This window comes from Symphalangus syndactylus, chromosome 1, assembly GCF_028878055.3.
Source record: "Symphalangus syndactylus isolate Jambi chromosome 1, NHGRI_mSymSyn1-v2.1_pri, whole genome shotgun sequence".
Classification (NCBI taxonomy): domain Eukaryota; kingdom Metazoa; phylum Chordata; class Mammalia; order Primates; family Hylobatidae; genus Symphalangus; species Symphalangus syndactylus.
In genome coordinates, this window is record NC_072423.2 from 98660989 (window position 1) to 98677605 (window position 16617).

Below are 16617 nucleotides of genomic sequence, written 5' to 3' on the forward strand. Positions count from 1 at the left end.
CAGACTCCAATCTCAGAAGCTTCACTCCCCCGGAGGCGGAGGTGACCCGCCACAGAAGCGCCTGCCACTCGGGGACTTTATTTCAGGTGGGGCTATTGAAAGTTCCCCCCTTTCATACCCGGTATGAAAACCCTCAAAAAATCCAAAGGGGCACTTTCCCCGGATAAAAATAAAACTTGGAGGGGCCCGCAGGAATGGAATACTTTTTCTTCCTGTGTTTAAATTTCTACGGAAAATCTGACCCGCGCGGCCACCGCCCCTGCCATAGGCGGGCGGAGAGCGCTTATATCTTTAAGGCAAAGGCGGGCCGGCTGGCGTCCAAGTTCCTGACCAGGCGCGGGCTGGCCCGCGGGACCAGCAGCCGGGTGGCGGCGCGATCGGCCCCGAGAGGCTCAGGCGCACCCCGCACCGAGCGCGCGGGCCGGGCGGGCCAGGGCCAGGGCGGCGGGCGGAGTGGGAGGCGGCCACGTCCCCGGCGGGCCTGGGCGCGGGGAGGCCCGGCCCCCTGCGAGCGCGCCGCGAACGCTGCGGTCTCCGCCCGCAGAGGCCGCCGGGGCCGTGGATGGGGAGGGCGCGCCGCCCGGCGGTCCCCGCGCACAGTCGGCCACGATGAGGGTCAACGAGAAGTACTCGACGCTCCCGGCCGAGGACCGCAGCGTCCACATCATCAACATCTGCGCCATCGAGGACATCGGCTACTTGCCGTCCGAGGGCACGGTGAGTGCGGGCGGCCGCGACCCGGGCGGGAGAGCCGCGCACCTGCGCCTCGGCAAGGGCGGGAACCGGGCGGCGGCAAGGCCTTCTGGGACCCTGGGGCGGGGGCCGCACCCTCTGCGCAGGGTTCGCAGCGCCCACCCGCGCACGTGCGTGCCGGGAAGGGCGCGCCGGCCCTGGCCAAGTGCGTGCGCCCCGCCTGCGCTCTGAGCGTTCGGAGCGCGGCGCCCACTCCGCCCAGCGCAGCGCCGGGCCCCCAGGCATGGCCCGGCCTCGGAGCTCTGCGGCCCCGAAGCCGCCTCGCCCGGGGCTGCAGCTGGGAGCCCAACCAAGAGCTCACGGCTGGCGCCCTGGATGGGACCTTCCCTTCCTGGCTCGCGGCCAGGGGTGCCCGTTGGGGCAGCCAGGGTAAGGGTGATGGTGGGGGTCTTGGGTGAAGGCCAAGTTTGTCGCCACTCCACGATGATGGTAGCTGCCAGGGCCCACTGCTTCACTATCCTCTGGGGCCAGAGCCCCTGGTCCTCACTTGCCAGAAATGCACATTGTGCCCAGGGCACTGGGCCTGGTACCCTGGCATTGGCACCGAAACTCTCAAAGCCCAGGGAGTCAATCATTGGAGATTGCTTTCTACCCTCGCCCCTGTCTCCCCTGGGCGCCTAGGCCTGGTTCAGGTGGGGGCACTGGTTGGAAGCCAGTCATGTAAGTTGGGGACCCCATCCTGAGGTCCCCAATATCCCCACCACCCTCCCCACGGCCAGACCCAGAGGTCTAGGGAACCCTATGTTTTAGGGAGGGGGGCAGAATTCTCCCAGGAAGAGTTTGGCTTGAAGGACAAAGTTTGCCGGAAGAGGATAGGACACGGCTGGGACTGGCTATCTCCTCTTGGGGTGAGGGAAGCTCTCAGCAGCACTTTGTAGGACCTAAGGACAGAAGCTCCCTTCTCCCTTCCTCCCATGCAGACCCCATCGAGGCCCCTCCCCGGGCGTCAGGCCCAGCAGGGCTGCTTCAAGCAGGATGAGGATGGCCCTGGCCTGTCCCTCTAGTCTCTGGAGCTCAGAGAGGCAGGGAATGAAGCGGGGGCAAAGCTCCTGCTTTGGGTCTCTGTTCCAGCAACAGCAGGGACTCTGGCCTTGGTCAGGCCTTGCACCCCTTGGGTCACAGTGGAGGGGGGTGGCCTGGGGGCATCTCTTCAGGAACTGAGATTGCACAGAGCTGCCAGGAGCACTGGAAACAGGTGTAGATGGAGAGGGAGTCTACCTGTGACTCACAGGACTGGCCGGAGGAGCTCAGGGATTGCCATTTGATCAAAGCCATGTGCCAGGCCATGCTGACCCCTGAGCACCCTCAAAGAATGAGACAGGGAAGGCTCCGCCCATCTGGAGCTTACTTAAGAAATGGTGATGGAACGTTACCCGTTATCCATGGCAGTGACAGGGACTATTCCATAGCGTTGGGCCAGTGCTGTGTCTTATTAGCTCATTGAACTCTCACAATGTGTGAGGTAGGTGCTATTACTACAGGCAAGGAGACTGAGGCCCAGAGGGACAGGTGACCAGCTCCAAGTCACCCATCAGCTGGGAGGACAGTTAGGAAGGGCCCAGGACACAGACCAGGTAGCTGCAGAAAGCCTGCCTGAAGAATAAGCATTCTGGAGAAGGAGCTCATTCTACCCATAACGGGTGGGGACTGAGTCTTTCAAAAACATTGCATATTCAAAGTCCCAAAGGTGGGACCATGGGCACACCAGCCAGGAGCCAGGGGATGGTAGTGGTGGCCAAGGTGATGGAGAAATGGATGCTCTGGGGGTAGACTGGACAAGACCTGATGGTGAATTGAATGTTCAATAAGAAATGGAGCCTTTCATGAATAGCCCCCGGTCTCTAGAGTTTTTGTTCCAGGACCCATTGCTTATCCAGACCCAGAAACTATCTGCCTCCTGCAAACCCAGGTGAAGGCCACAAAGTCTGCAAAGAGGCAGCTGGGCCCAGAAGAGACCATCAGGTCTTAGGTTCCACACAACACTTCCGTTACACATACTTTGTTTTGTGAGCTTGGAAGGCTGAATCAGAGGTGCGCACTGCGGGAGGCAGAGCCTGGGAGCAGCATCTGCCGGTAGGTGGCCAGACAGGCTGGAGGCTGCAGCCATGGAGCAGGGCCCTGTTGGTGCAGGGCAGGCAGCATGGCAGGGAGAGCCTCCCAGGGCATCCCTGGCACCACTCAAGCCAACAGTTGTTGCTCAGTCATTACCCTGAGTCACCCAACGAAGGCTGCTCGGTACACACGAGGGCCAGAGGGCGTGGGCTGCATTTCACAAGTTCCTATCCTGTTCTCAGGCGTGCAACTCATACATGCACAAGTCAACCACAAGATAAGCTCATCCAATTCAGGCTGCAGTTCCCAGCCTGTGACTTTTGCCTCTCTTCATTCCCAAGTTCAAGGGTGGAAATCACTTCATTGTTTCTGTGCAATGAGATATAAGAAGAAATGACGTGAAAGCCAGAGGCCCGGTTGGATGCAATTTGTTTCCGTTTCCTTCTGTTAATCTTTGAGTGTTTCTACTTTCTTCCTTGAAACTGGTGGTTGTCCGTGGCCTGGGATCTGTGTGCCCCGAACAAGCCCAGACACTCCAGAGATACCTGATTTGCTGGTATCTGCCCAGTATTTCTTGGCTTATATGCTGTGGGAGATGATCTGCTTGTAGATTATGGAGCGTGCCCCATAATCATACATTGATATGTAGTGATCTGATTTTAAAATTTTTTTAGAAGACAAGGGAAGTTTAAAACTGATGTTCCCTTCTTAACTATAATTTGAAGAGTCTCAAAACCAAAAGAAATTTTACAGGTCACTGATTTCATTTAGCCCATTTTCAGAGAAAGTGAACATTGTAGATTCCCTTGAGTGATCAAGATATTTCATATGGATATGAATTCAGTTCCTGGAGTACCAACTCCAGAGACCAGCAGAAGAAACCAAAGCCCGGAGTCCCAGGACAGTGTTAAAGGTTAAAGGACATAGGATTGCTTCCCCTGTTCTGCCCTTTTCTTGGAGTTTGAGGAAGGGGTTCATAGAGGCAGGTGTGGACCAGATATAGGCTGCCATTCATGGTGCCTGGGACAGGTCTTCCAGGACACTCCTGCTATGAAGGGAACCTTTGTCCTTCACATTTTCCCATGTGGCCTCAGGGAAGTATTTCTCTTCCACCATTTTCCTATCTTCCTTAGGGAGGCACCTTCCAGGAGTACCTCCTTCAGTTATGCAGAAGGAAGTCTTCAAAATACCTTCAGATCATCCATCACATTTTATCCCCACAAGAGTCCTGTGACCTAAGTCCAGATGTCTTTGTCAGCATCTCACAGATGAGAAAACTAAGGCTCCCAGTTGGGGGTTGTGGTGTTTAAGTTGCTGGCCTAACTGGGTCTCAGCTTCTGTATCCTTGGATCTGATTGCCACAGCCAGCCACAGTATACGAGACCCAGCCTCTGTTGTTCATTCACACATGCCCGCATTCATTCATTCAGCAACCACATATTCAGTGCCGACCATCAAAAAGATGAATAAGAGGGCTGGGTGCCATGGCTCACACCTCTAAATCCAGCACCTTGGGAGGCCGAGGCTGGTGAATCACCTGAGGTCAAGAGTTCAAGACCAGCCTGGCCAACATGGTGAAACCCCCATCTTTACTAAAATTATGAACATTAACCAGGCATGGTGGTGCGCACCTGTAATCCCAGCTACTTGGGAGGCTGAGGCACAAGAATTGCTTGAATCCAGAAGGTAGAGGTTGCAGCGAGCCGAGATCCCACCACAGCGCTCCAGCCTGGGTGACAGAGCAAGAATTTGTCTCAAAAGAAAAGATGAATAAGAAACCCCTTACCCTCAGCAAAGGTGCACCAAGGAGTTGCTTGCCCCTTTCTTAAGAATACAGAAACAGCAATGTTCTGAAGCTTTCCCAGGCCTTCGAATTTGAAAGTTATGCACAAAGTCTCACCCACATCCCTCCCACTGCAATTACATCTTTGCCTTTTTGTCCCATTCTACACAAGAAAGGCACCCACTCCACTGCTCCGTGGAAGGGCACCATGAAGTCACATGCCACCGTGGCGACCGCACTGGTCCTTGCTGTGCGTTCACCTCCCGACTCTCTCCAAGCCCAGCTCAGGATTGCTCTCCAGACCCTGGGAGCCTCCCAGCCCTTTAGAGTATAGATGGAAGAGAGCCCACACCTTAAAAACTAATACCTAAACAGACAAAGCAGCTTATCCAGGGTCACAAAGCAAATCAGTGACAGAGTCAGGCGCTGGGACTCCCACACCTGTGCTTGGTGCTGCCTCCTGCTGGTCCCAGCATCACATCCAGCTCCTTTTGTAACTTTTTAAAGTCTGGATTTGGCACTGCTACCATCTTTCACTTGTGGTCCACTCTGGCCACAAGATTTTTTTTCCCCTGTCCTCCCCTAGTTCTTTATTTGTGCGTGTGTCTCAGTTCCCAATTAGAGCAAACTTCTGTTGAAGGTTCACTCTATGCTAGGCCCTGTTGTAAACTCTTTACAAGATATATTAACAGGTTTCATCCTTCCAGCAACCCCATGAGGGAGGTCATATAACATGAGGTAGGTCTTAGGGATATGGAGAGACAAAAACACGAAGCTGTGTGCCTGGGGTCACACAGCTGGTGAGTGGCAGAGCTGGTGTTTGAACACAGGTAGGAGGATGCCTACTCTTGACAGGCCCTGGTGCTGTCTCTCCCTCCACCGTGCATGGGAAGTTAGATGATGTTTCTGCTCTCCCAAAGACTGTCAGGCCCCTGAGGGTAGGCGTGTCCCTTGATAGGGCCCCAGTGAACAGATGGTGGGGGTTTGTATTGAACCTGGTAACCTTCCCTGTTTCAACTTGGTAGAGGATTTTTGGCCACTCCTTAGTGTAATTTCCCTGCTTTCTGGCTTGAAGGGATCCCTGTGAATTTCCTCCCTTTCTCTAAGGATTTGTTTGCTATTACCATTATCCCTGCCAACCAGGAGTGTTTATGGAGCCCCGACCAGGTTCTGAGTCCCTGTGTACTGAGGTCAGGTTGGAGCTGTGTCCTAACACATCTCTAGACACTCCCTGACCAGGCCTCCGGGGTCCTGCCATCCAGCTTTGGGGCTAATTTGCAAGTTAGGAACTTGTGGGTAGATGGCTCAGAGGCAGTCCCAGCACAGAGAGACCTGCACAGGCCAGAGGGGCTGGCCACCTTCAGATCCCAGAGGATGCTAGATTTGCGCTGTGCCCTGAAAACCAGGTTGAATTACAAAGGGCTGAGAAGGACAGAAAGGGCGTACAGGGAGGGACACTGTCTGCAAAGGCAAGGAGGAGGGACTGGGGAAGGCCTGGGGGAGGGGGAGAGGAGACTGGGAAAGGCAGTATGGGGAGGAGATGAGGAGGAAAAGCCGAAGCCCTCAGGCATGCCTGGGACTCAGGCAGGTGTGCCCTCCGACCCCTCGAGACCCCGCGTTCACCTGCTGGGCGCTGGCGCATTCCCTGCGCATGGGCTTCTGTCTTCCAAGAGCAGCTTCCGGTTGGGCTCTTTTGCCCACTCAGCTATGGGGAGAGAAAAGCACCTTTAGTCGCCAGCTCCCTGTGACCCTGCCCTTGTCTGACCTCCCTGAGATGTTGAGAGGAAGGCGTATCTGCCACTGGGTGGCCATCGGGGTGACGGGGATGGCTCCCAGGTGCCTGGCCCCAGAATTAGATGGAGCGTCCACCCTGGCACGTTCTGGCTAGTGTGTGCTGAGCTTAGCGGAGACCACCATCCCCTCAGTGAAGCCTCCCACCGCTCCGCATTTAGCAGAAACCGACCCTGGGGCTCAGAGTGTCCAGAGCCTCCCCCCAGGCCTTGCAGCTGGAGAGGGGCCAAGCCTAGATGTAGACCCAGGTCTGGCTGACTACAGGGCCTGCCATGAAGCCACTGCCCTGTCCTGGGCTGGCCTCACCTGCTGCCCCACACTGTCCCAGACATACCTGTGGCCTGGTGTTGCCCAAACCTCCCGACTAGCCTGTGCTTATCTGCTGTCTGTACTGGCCCTGCTTAACCACTGCCCCAGGCTGGGACAGAACTGAGGCCTGCTAAATGGCTGCACTCTCCCCGTGCCCCTCAGCACCAGAGACAGAGTCCTGCACTGGGGTCAGCCAGCAGGAGTCTGGTACTCAGGGCCACTGAGCTGGGCAGCTCACCCATGGGAGCCTCAGTTTCCTCCAGGTCAAATAGACCTAACTATAGTAACCCCCTCGTAGGGTCGGCTTGTGGGGACTCAGCGAGATGACATACCTGGGCCAAGAAACAGCGTCACCCTGAGTTGCGGTTCCCACTAAGGGGGGCCACATCTTGGGCGTGCACATGGGACTTGAGGCTGAGCTCAGCCTCCCACCTGCGCTGTAACCCGGGCTCTCCTGCCCTGCCGGGCCTCAGTTTCCTCCTTGGCAAATTGAGAAGAATAGCTCTTTTGTGCTTCTCCTGCAGAAGGAATGCATGCTCCCCATGCTGGCTACAGACTTGCGATACTGGGGTCTTCCATGAACCCCATCCTTCATGGGGCTGGGCATGGGAACCCACTGCCCTCAAAAGCCAGCCCTCCCCCACCCTTCCCCCGAGCCCTCCCAAGTCACCCACCCACATGGGCGTGGTCGTGGCCCCTAAGCACCCTCAGACTTTGTCACAGAGGGCAAGCTGGGTGGGACATGCACACTGAGTCCAGGTCCTCCTGAAGGCCACCAGCACAGCGGGGCCCTGTGTTACTGTAGAGAGAAGTCAGTTGCTTAGTTTCAGCCTCCTGCCAGCACCAGATGCTGACCGGCCCCTCCCAGGTGGTGAGCAATGCTGTTTCCAGGAGAGGCATCCTAGGCCAGAGAGGCCAAGGTGCCAGGGACATGGCCCCAGCTGTCCCCTAACCAGGGGTGGAGGAGTCTAGACCCTTGACATCAACGCCTATGAAAGATGGGGCAGGCCCCAGCCAGCAGCCCTGGCCCAGAGCCTCCTCTCTCCTTCCCCTACAACTAGAAAGGACAGCATCCACTCGAGGCCTTCCCTTGCCCTGTCCCCCACTGCAGTGCTGGCCGTCTGGGGAGGGCTCCACCCTCCGGCTTCCCTGATACACTTTGGGTTGTATACAGCCCACCCGCCTCGAATGAGGGATTCTGCCTGCCCCTTTTCCGGACCAGTGCACAGCCATTTAGAGCCATGGTGCAGCTGGAAGCTGCCCAGGGGCTCTGGGTGACCACGTGGGGAGACCCTCCAGTCCAAAGGCCACAGGTGCTTGGGCCCTGCCTGGCGCAGCACGCTGTCCCTGCACTCCATCAGGGAGGCCCTCGTCTCGGATGATGCCCCTCGGAAACTGATAGTGTCCTAGGGAGCGTCCTCACGTAGCCGCAGGAAACTGAGGTGGAAACCAGGCCGCCAGCTCGAGGGATGAGGCGCAGTTCTGTGGACCATTAGCAGCTTGGAGTTGCCTGTTAGGCTCTACCCAGCATGGCTTTATTTATTTTTTCTTATTTCGGAAACCCAGATTGCTGATGGACCTGTCTGTCTTGATAACCAGCCAAACCCCTCGGGAATTCCAGCGATGCAGGCTTGGCTTTAGCAACGTTCCCATCACACTGCCACTGTGGGAATATCTGGTTTTTAAACCAACCGCTCCACACTGCTATCTCCCATGGCCCCCTAGAGTCCTTCAAACAAATAAGGAAACTGAGGCAGGGCAGGCCCTGTAGAAGCCCTAACCCCGCCCCCTTGGTCACCCCAGGGCACCCACCAGCGGTGCCCATCCATACCAGTGGCTCGCTCTCCTTTGCACCCAGAGGTGATCAACCGTGCAGGCGCTGCTGAAGGCCACGTGTGGGGAAGGCATTAACACCCCAGGAGTGACCCCCAGCCAAGAAAGGGCCAGAGCGGGTACATGATCACCCAACTTCCTCACCCTCTGGGTACCGGCGGTGGGGTGCGCCCTTCAAGGTCACTCCGAGGGTCCCCAGCAGGACGGAGCCCAGCTGCACATAGCAGTGGCCGCTCCTTGACCCACCCCTGTCAGCCTCCCTCCCCTTCACCCTACTCTGGCACCTGAGATCACCTCCCAAGTAAAACGCTTGCACCGCTGGCCTCTGCTCAGGCTCTGTTTAGGGGAGAGCCCTGACTAAGACAGTGAAAGCCTCACCTCTGGACACACGGCTAGTTAGTGGCCCTGTGGCCACCTTGACATGGCACTGCCTCTGACACTGGCGATCAGAGATTGAGATTTGCACGCACAGAACCTGAGCTCAGCTCTGCCTCAGCCCCTATTCATGTGCGTGGGGAGCCCTCATTCACTTGGTAGCTTTTGCCATAGCTTTTGTAGTTGTTGGGGGATATTTTGTTTGTTCGTTTAATTTTTAATTTGGGTGGGTACATAGTGTGTGTATATATATTTATGGGGTACATGAGCTATTGTGGTATAGGTAATGCAATACGTAATAATCGCCTCATGGAAAATTGGGTATTTTCCCCTCAAGCATTTCTCCTGTGTGTTACAAACAATCCGGTTATGCTCCTTTAGTTATTTGTCCATGTACAATTAAGTTATTATTGCTGAGAGTCCCCTGTGGTACTATCAAATACTAGGTCTTATTCTTTCTCATTATTTTTTGTACCCATTAACCATCCCCTACCATAGTTTTTTGCAAGCAGCCAGAGAGGTTCCTGGCACTCAGCCTGCTCTAGTTCCATAGACCAGGAGGGCTTCCGGGGGACCATAGGTAGCTTGGCACCTTCGTGAATGATTAGCAGTGAATACCTCCTTCTCGAAGGTCAGCTCCCTGAAGGCAGGGTCTTCTGCTGTGTTCCCGGGTGTATCTCAGCCCCTAGGACAGTGTCTGGCCCGTGGAGGGCGCTCAGGGAGTGTTTGTTGAACGAGTGAGTGAGGAGTGAGTGGATGAAGGGAGCAGCGCACCCTCCGAAGGCCCATAACCGGCAGCTCGATGGTGAATGGGTGTTTTTCTTCCTCCCTTAGCTGCTGAACTCCTTATCTGTGGACCCTGATGCCGAGTGCAAGTATGGCCTATACTTCAGGGACGGCCAGCGCAAGGTGGACTACATCCTGGTGTACCATCACAAGAGGCCCTCGGGCAGCCGGACCCTGGGCAGGAGGGTGCAGCACAGCGACACCCCCTCTGGGGCTCGCAGCGTCAAGCAGGACCACCCCCTGCCGGGCAAGGGGGCATCACTGGACATGGGCTCGGCCGAGCCCCCAATGGACTACCACGAGGATGACAAGCGCTTCCGCAGGGAGGAGTACGAGGGCAACCTCCTGGAGGCCGGCCTGGAGCTGGAGCGGGACGAGGACGTAACTATCTCACTGCGCGCTGTTGTGGGGATGGGCTGCGTGGGGGGCAGCGCGCGCTGTTGTGGGGGTGGGCTGCGTGGGCGGCAGCGGGGGGCAGCTGCTTCCATAGTCAGAGGGTGCAAGGCCGGTATCTTGTTTTAGCTTTAAGCTGTTCTTAAAGAAGGGGCAGATGGGCCAGACGTGGTGGGTCACACCTGTAATCCCAGCACTTTGGGAGGCTGAGGGGGGTGGATCACGAGGTCAAGAGATTGAGGCCATCCTAGCCAACATGGTGAAACCCCATCTGTACTAAAAATACAAACATTAGCCAGGCATGGTGGCACGTGTCTGTGGCCCCCCTACTTGGGAGACTGAGGCAGGAGAATCACTTGAACCCGGGAGGTGGAGGTTGCGGTGAGCGGAGATTACGCCACTGCACTCCAGCCTGGCGAAAGAGTGAGACTCTGCCTCAAAAAAAGGAAGACAGGGCAGCAGACAAAAACGCCGCTCTTGTTAAGGTGGGGTAGAAATTGCTTTTGAACAGCGTTGGGGAGCCCCGACCAGCTCCTCTGGCCACATCTGCTCTGGGAGAGGGGCTGGCCTTCACAGCCCTGACCTTCAGAGTCAGAGCATCGCCTGCTTCTGGTCAGCTCCTTTCCTGGGAAGATTTGCCCAATCGGGAGAGGTAGGACAAAGCTCTCCTGGGAGTCTTCCTGGATGGCGTCGGCCCTTCTCTGGGCCTCAGTTTCTCCTGTGTAGAGTGAGGAGTGGGTCCAGCTGAGCCCTGGGAGTCGTTGGTGTTCTGAAGCCCGTGGCTCTATAACACTGTGCTCTGAAGCCCTGCTCCCTAGCAAAGCCTACGAATCTTCCTAGAAGAAAGATTTCGAGAGAGAACAAAAGGTCGACCCCCCTCGAGTGCCTGGCTGCTGCAGGGCCGAGGGTGCAGCCGTGTGCATAGAGAATGACTTTAGCAGCCCTGGCACAGCGGTGCTTCCTTCAGCGGCTCTGCTGGCTGCTGTGTGCTCTCCGGCTGTCATCTTAACCTCTCTGTGCACGGGAGCCCTTCCTTCCATGAATACTGGGGGAAGGGCCCCAACCTACAGAGCCGTCACTGTTCGGATTACCCAAGAATTGGCAAAGTCTCTAAAACACATCGAAAACAGAAAAAGTAGTCAGCAGGTTATCTTAGAAACCATGGAGTCCCCTGTGAATGTTGAAAATGAACGTTGGCTTTGGTTTGATATTTCATCCACAGGCATCACCATGTCCTTAAATGCTTTTGGTCCAGTGATAAGAATGTCCTCGGAGTATTTAGACCAAAAAGCAGGTTAATTAGGGAACCTGGAGTGGAAACCCCTCTGTTTTGTGACAAGTAGATACGACTTTCCTTGAAAACGATCGAACATGCTCCATGGGCCCCCCCGAACCTTGGCCTAGTGAGTCAAAGGGTCTTGTTGAACCTGGGGCATCCGTCTAGGTCTCCTTTCACCTTCCCGAGGTCTGGTGACCCGGCAGGAGATTGTGAGTTCGGCCACCCAGATGGGTCCCTTTGGAGTTTTGAGGGCAGGTGAGGAGCCTTACAAGTTTTGATGATCAGGAAGCAAAGATTTGATCCTGACAAGGATTCAGAGACTTTCTCCCTGCCTTTGGGGGCAGCTGCCAGGAAACAGTGTCCTGCTGGACTTTGTCTTAGACACTTGGAACAGGCAAGCAGTGGATTCCTGCTGGGTTTTCGCATGGTCCTGCCCTCCAGCCCTGTGGCTTTCAGAACAATGCGGCTACTATACAGGGTTTGTTTCAACATGTCAACTTATAACTGGAGGAAGGAATTGGCTCCATCAGGGAAGTTTGGCGGCCAAGGCCACTCTCTGGGAGCTGAGGCTGACAGAGCTGGGTTTTGAGCTTCGTGATTCTTGTGTCTCATCTGTTCCGCCGGGTATTTTTTTTTTTTTTTTTTTTTGAAGCAGAGTCTCACTCTATCACCCAGGCTGGAGTGCAGTGGTGCAATCTCGGCTCACTGCAAGCTGCGCCTCTCGGGTTCATGCCATTCTCCTGCCTCAGCCTCCCAAGTAGCTGGGACTACAGGCACCCACCACCACGCCCAGCTAATTTTTTGTATTTTTGGTAAAGACGGGGTTTCACCATGTTGGCCAGGATGGTCTCGATCTCCTGACCTCATGATCCACCCGCCTCGGCCTCCCAAAGTGCTGGGACTACAGGCGTGAGCCACCGTGCCCGGCCCCTCCCCAGGGGATTTTACACTCCATTCCCATCATTCTTTCCTGACTACAACTTTGAGATCTCACGTTCAACAGGAACTTCTGGGGTCTGATAATTCTGACTGACTTCTGCCAGATCCCAGACCCTCCACTTATCCTGATGGAAAAGCTAGGCCTCAGTTTCCCCATTTGTAAAATGGAGACAGCAAGAGTATTTGCATCACTGAGTTATAAGTAACCTTTGCAAAGTGCTTAATTCAGAGTCTGGCCTGTGGCAGGTGCTTGGCTGATATTGTGTCATATATTATTGTTCATACTGAAGCAGCAAGAAGAGCGAGAAAAGACCCTTTCCAAGTCTCATTAAATACTATCTCATAAATATCTTTTTAAATATTTCGTATTCTCTATCATGACTTTAAGCTAAAAAGCAAAACATAAGGACATTGGTTACTGTCACCAAAATGATCTAGTTTTTAACCAGTGAAATGATCCCAACTTTTCATTGGTAACCTGGCTCGAGGGCTAAAAGAGGCTTTTCAGCAGTTGATCTGGCCATGTTTAAGATGAAACCATGATTGTGGGGTAGACGCGTCTGTGCAAGTTTTCAAAGGGCTGAAGTTGAGATGTTCCCACATCCCTGCTGGAGCCTCTCAAATCATAAGCTGTTTTATGAGGGCTTCCTGGAAACCCCGGAGCTCTCATCTGAGCTGCACCAGCCCCTAGGGCTGTTGGAAGGAGTCATGGTTTGGGCAGCCTGTTCTCCTGGAAAGGGGCAGAGCCAGAATCTATTAAAAGGCTGCTTGGGCACACGCAGCGTCTGAGGTGTGTGTGGGCCCCTGCCAGCGTGGTTAGCAGACAGAGCTGCTGCCGTGTTCATTTCAGGGGGAAGAGGCACTCTTGGGAATGAACCTTTCCCAGAGGGGTGCTCAGATTACAACGAGCAAAGGGTTTGCAATTTTGGAAATAAGATCACCTCCAAGAGAGTCCAGTTGCACAATCTTACCCAACTGGAAGCAAAATTCACGGCTTATGTGAGCTTTCCTGGGGAGAAAAATCCAGAGTCTATCAGATACTCATGCTCTATGACACCCTCCCCCAAAATTAAGACTGGTTGCTTTGAAGCAGGTGATATTTAACAGCATCCCCGGCCTCTACCTGGCCAGTAGCACCTCCCTCCCTGAGTTGTGAAAACAAAGCAGAAATGTCCCCAGACATTGCCAGTGTATGTGGGGGGCAAAACCACCCCCAGCTGAGAATCCCTGCACTGAAGGCTGGATGAGGAGGCAGAGGGAGAAGAGGACCTGGAGGGAGAGAAAGGGGGACAGATGAGCAAGAGAGTCCCCTGGGGGGTGCCAGCCACCTCCAGGACCGTCTGCTGCGGCCAGGATCGTGCAGCAGTCATGCAGGCCACCGGCTGTGCAGGTGTGACCTGGCCTTTGTTCCCAGGGTGCCGGTGGGTGTGACACACTGTGTCACTCCTGGGCAAAGTGTGCTGCGAGCCCCACACAGGTGTGAGCAACCCCTATGCCCTGTGCATGCCTCCTCACTGAGTGCGGAGGTTCGTTGTGTCGAGACTTCTTGTGACGACCTGGCAGATGGGCCTGGCTGAGTGCACAACGGGGCCAGTTCTTGGAGATCAGATAACAGATATGTCATGCCCTGCACCTGCCATAACAAAGGGCCACAGGCTGGGGGCTTAAAACAACATAGATGGATGCTGTCCATCTATGTTTGGAGGTGAGCTTTGGAGGTGAGAAGTCCACAATCAAGGTGCCATAAGGGCCGTGCTCCCTCTAAGACTCCAGGGGAGGACCCTTCCTGCCTCTCCCAGCTCCTGGGTCTCCAGATGTTCCTTGGCTAGTGGCTGCATCACTCTAATCTCAGCCTCTGTGGTCACTCGGCCCTCTCTGTTGTGTGTCTCTGTGTGTCCTCTTCTTGTAAGGACACCAGTCATTCTATTTGGGGCCCACCCCTACGACTTTATCTTAACTCGGTTACATCTGCAAAGACCCTGTTTCCAAGTGAGATCACATTGATAGGTGCCAGGAGTTAGGACTTGAACATATCTTTGTAGGGGACACCATTCAGCCCACTCCAGTAGCTGAGATGCTGCACTGGGTGGATAATCCCGGAGTTGGCTCCCTTGGACGGGGCAGGCTGGAGCATGTGGGTAGCAGCATGGGGCAGGGTCATGGCTGAGGGCCAGGGCAGGCCGGATGGTCTGGGGGAGTGACGGCTTCCAGCTTTGGCCTGGTCTGCCTTGCTGCAGGGCCCAGGATGCACACAGGAACTCCTGGGGGTCTTGTCGAAATGCAGGCTCTGGCTCAGCTGGTCTGGGGGACCCAGCACCTGGTGTGGCTGAGGCTCTGGTCCTGCCCAGACCATGCTTTGAGGTGTGAGGAGTGTGGGAAGGGCCTTTTGCACAAGCCAGGAGAGGCCTCCCCAGAGCAAGATCCCCAGTGTCCACATGAGCCCCTGGAGCACTGTGTGGTACCCCAAGGGTGACCCCAGACCCAGACCCCAGAGAGCCAAGAGCCTGCGGAGGTCGGAGCCATGTCCCAAAGAGAGACCCAGGGGTGGGTCAAGAAGGCATGGGCACTTAGATCCACAGGGCGGCCTTCAAAGTGGGTTCACAGGAGGGGCCCAGAGACCCCAGGACAGCACTGCAGGGCAGGAAAGGGCAGGAAAAGAGAAGGGCCCTAAGGCAGGGCCTCCTTCTCTCTCTCCCTCCTTCCTTCTCTCCCTCCTTCTCTCTCCCTCCTTCTCTCTCTGCCTCTCTTTCTGTCTCTCCTCCTCCTCACCTCTTATTCATCTCTACCTCTCTATCTCTCTCTCTCTCTGTCTCTCTCCCTCTGTCTCTCTGTCCGTCTTTCTCTTTTCCTCTCTCTATCTCTCTCTCCCTTCTGTCTCCTCTCCCTTTCTCATTCCCTTTCTTTCTTCTCTCTCTCCTGTCTTTCTTCCCCTCTCTATCTCTCTCTCTCTTCCCACCTGCCTCTTTTTTACTCTACCCGCCCTCCCTTTCTCTCTCTCTCTCCCTCTCTCTCTCCTTCTCCCTCCCTCTCTGTCTCCATCTCTCTCCCTCTCCCTCCCCTTCTCTCTCTCTCCCTTTGACAGCCATGGGGTCAGCTTCCAGGGTTCCCATTAAAGGGACAAAAGAAGATCGTGGCCAACATGTTTTCTTGCAACTAAGACCCATTAGCCTTTTTGAAGTCCAGCCTCAAAGCCTGCTGGACATTATTTATGTCCGTGGGGTCATTGCGGAGAACGCCACACACTAAACTCTTGGCTGTGTGTGCTGGGGGGCGGCTGAGGCCCACACTGCCCTGATGTTGAACCTGACCCAGGCTTTGGTAGATCCTGAGAAGGCCGTGGACACTGGAACCCTATAAAAGTCTGTTTGCTTTCATGTCGCTGCCCAGGGCTCAAGTCTGCACCCTGCTGGCTCGCCGCTGGTTCTCCGCATGCGTCCCCGTAGCGGGTGGGGCTGTCCCCGCAGCAGCATCTGTTCGCCATCTTCATGGATGTTGCTTTTGAAAAGCAAGTGAGGGCGGCCTCCGTGGGAGAAGGGCTGCTTTCAGACAAAGCCCAGGGCTGGATGCATGGGTGGTGGAGACGCAGCCTCGGGGCTCTGAATGCGGGGTCAGACCCCGCCCAGCTCCTCTGAGAGCCCGGTATGCAGATATGGACCCAGCTCAAACTTCCTGGCTGAGCAACCCTGGGCAAGTGGCTTCACCTTTCTGGGTCTCAACGTCCCCATCTGTAAAATGGAGGTGATTGTGTGACCTTCCTTGTGGAGTGGTGGGTGAGGGTTAAGAGAGTTAATCCTGGAGCCCACAGAGGGACAGAGCTGGCCTGCGTTGGCTGTAAACGCCCCTTACCCACAGGCCTGGGGCAGAGCCCACTCCTCACCGCTCCCAGGGCCTGGCCCTGCTCCTGCCAGAGGGGAACCAGAAGTCCCCCTTGGAAGAGAAGGGTCTCCCTGCATGTGGAGACCCCGCCCCTGCCCACCGCCAGGTAACCAGGGAGGGTGTGGCAGGGTTGCCATGGCCTCAGGACAGGGAGGGGCAGCCATTTCTTGCCATTTCCCATGGAGGCCTTGTGGATGTGGGCAGGTGTGGGAGGCAGTCCTGGGACTGCATCCATTGTCCGCAGGGCCCTGGGCACTGGCAGGGGCTGGGGAGAGGCCCTCACAGATTTGAGAATCGGGGGTGGGGGCCTGGAATTTAAGGAGTCTCGGGTCTAATCCCAGCTCCTCAGCACAAATAAAAGCAATAAACATGCTCATGAGACTTGCCAGTTCCCCACCCCACGTGGGCTTCCTACCAGAACCATGAGTAGGTGGGGCAGAAATTCGAT

At 55.6% G+C, this 16617-nt stretch overlaps 1 protein-coding gene across 2 annotated transcripts in view; it reads left to right on the forward strand.

Moving 5' to 3' along the window:
- ANO1 (anoctamin 1) overlaps positions 1-16617 on the forward strand; it is a 205354-nt gene that overhangs the window by 90120 nt on the left and 98617 nt on the right. The window contains exons 2-3 of one of the 2 annotated variants that reach the window (XM_055271279.2): positions 545-717; positions 9731-10063. In XM_055271279.2, the coding sequence (XP_055127254.2) occupies positions 545-717; positions 9731-10063 (506 nt within the window). Of the gene's footprint in view, positions 1-313; positions 718-9730; positions 10064-16617 lie in introns of those variants that run through there. The other variant, XM_055271289.2, reaches the window with a different exon arrangement.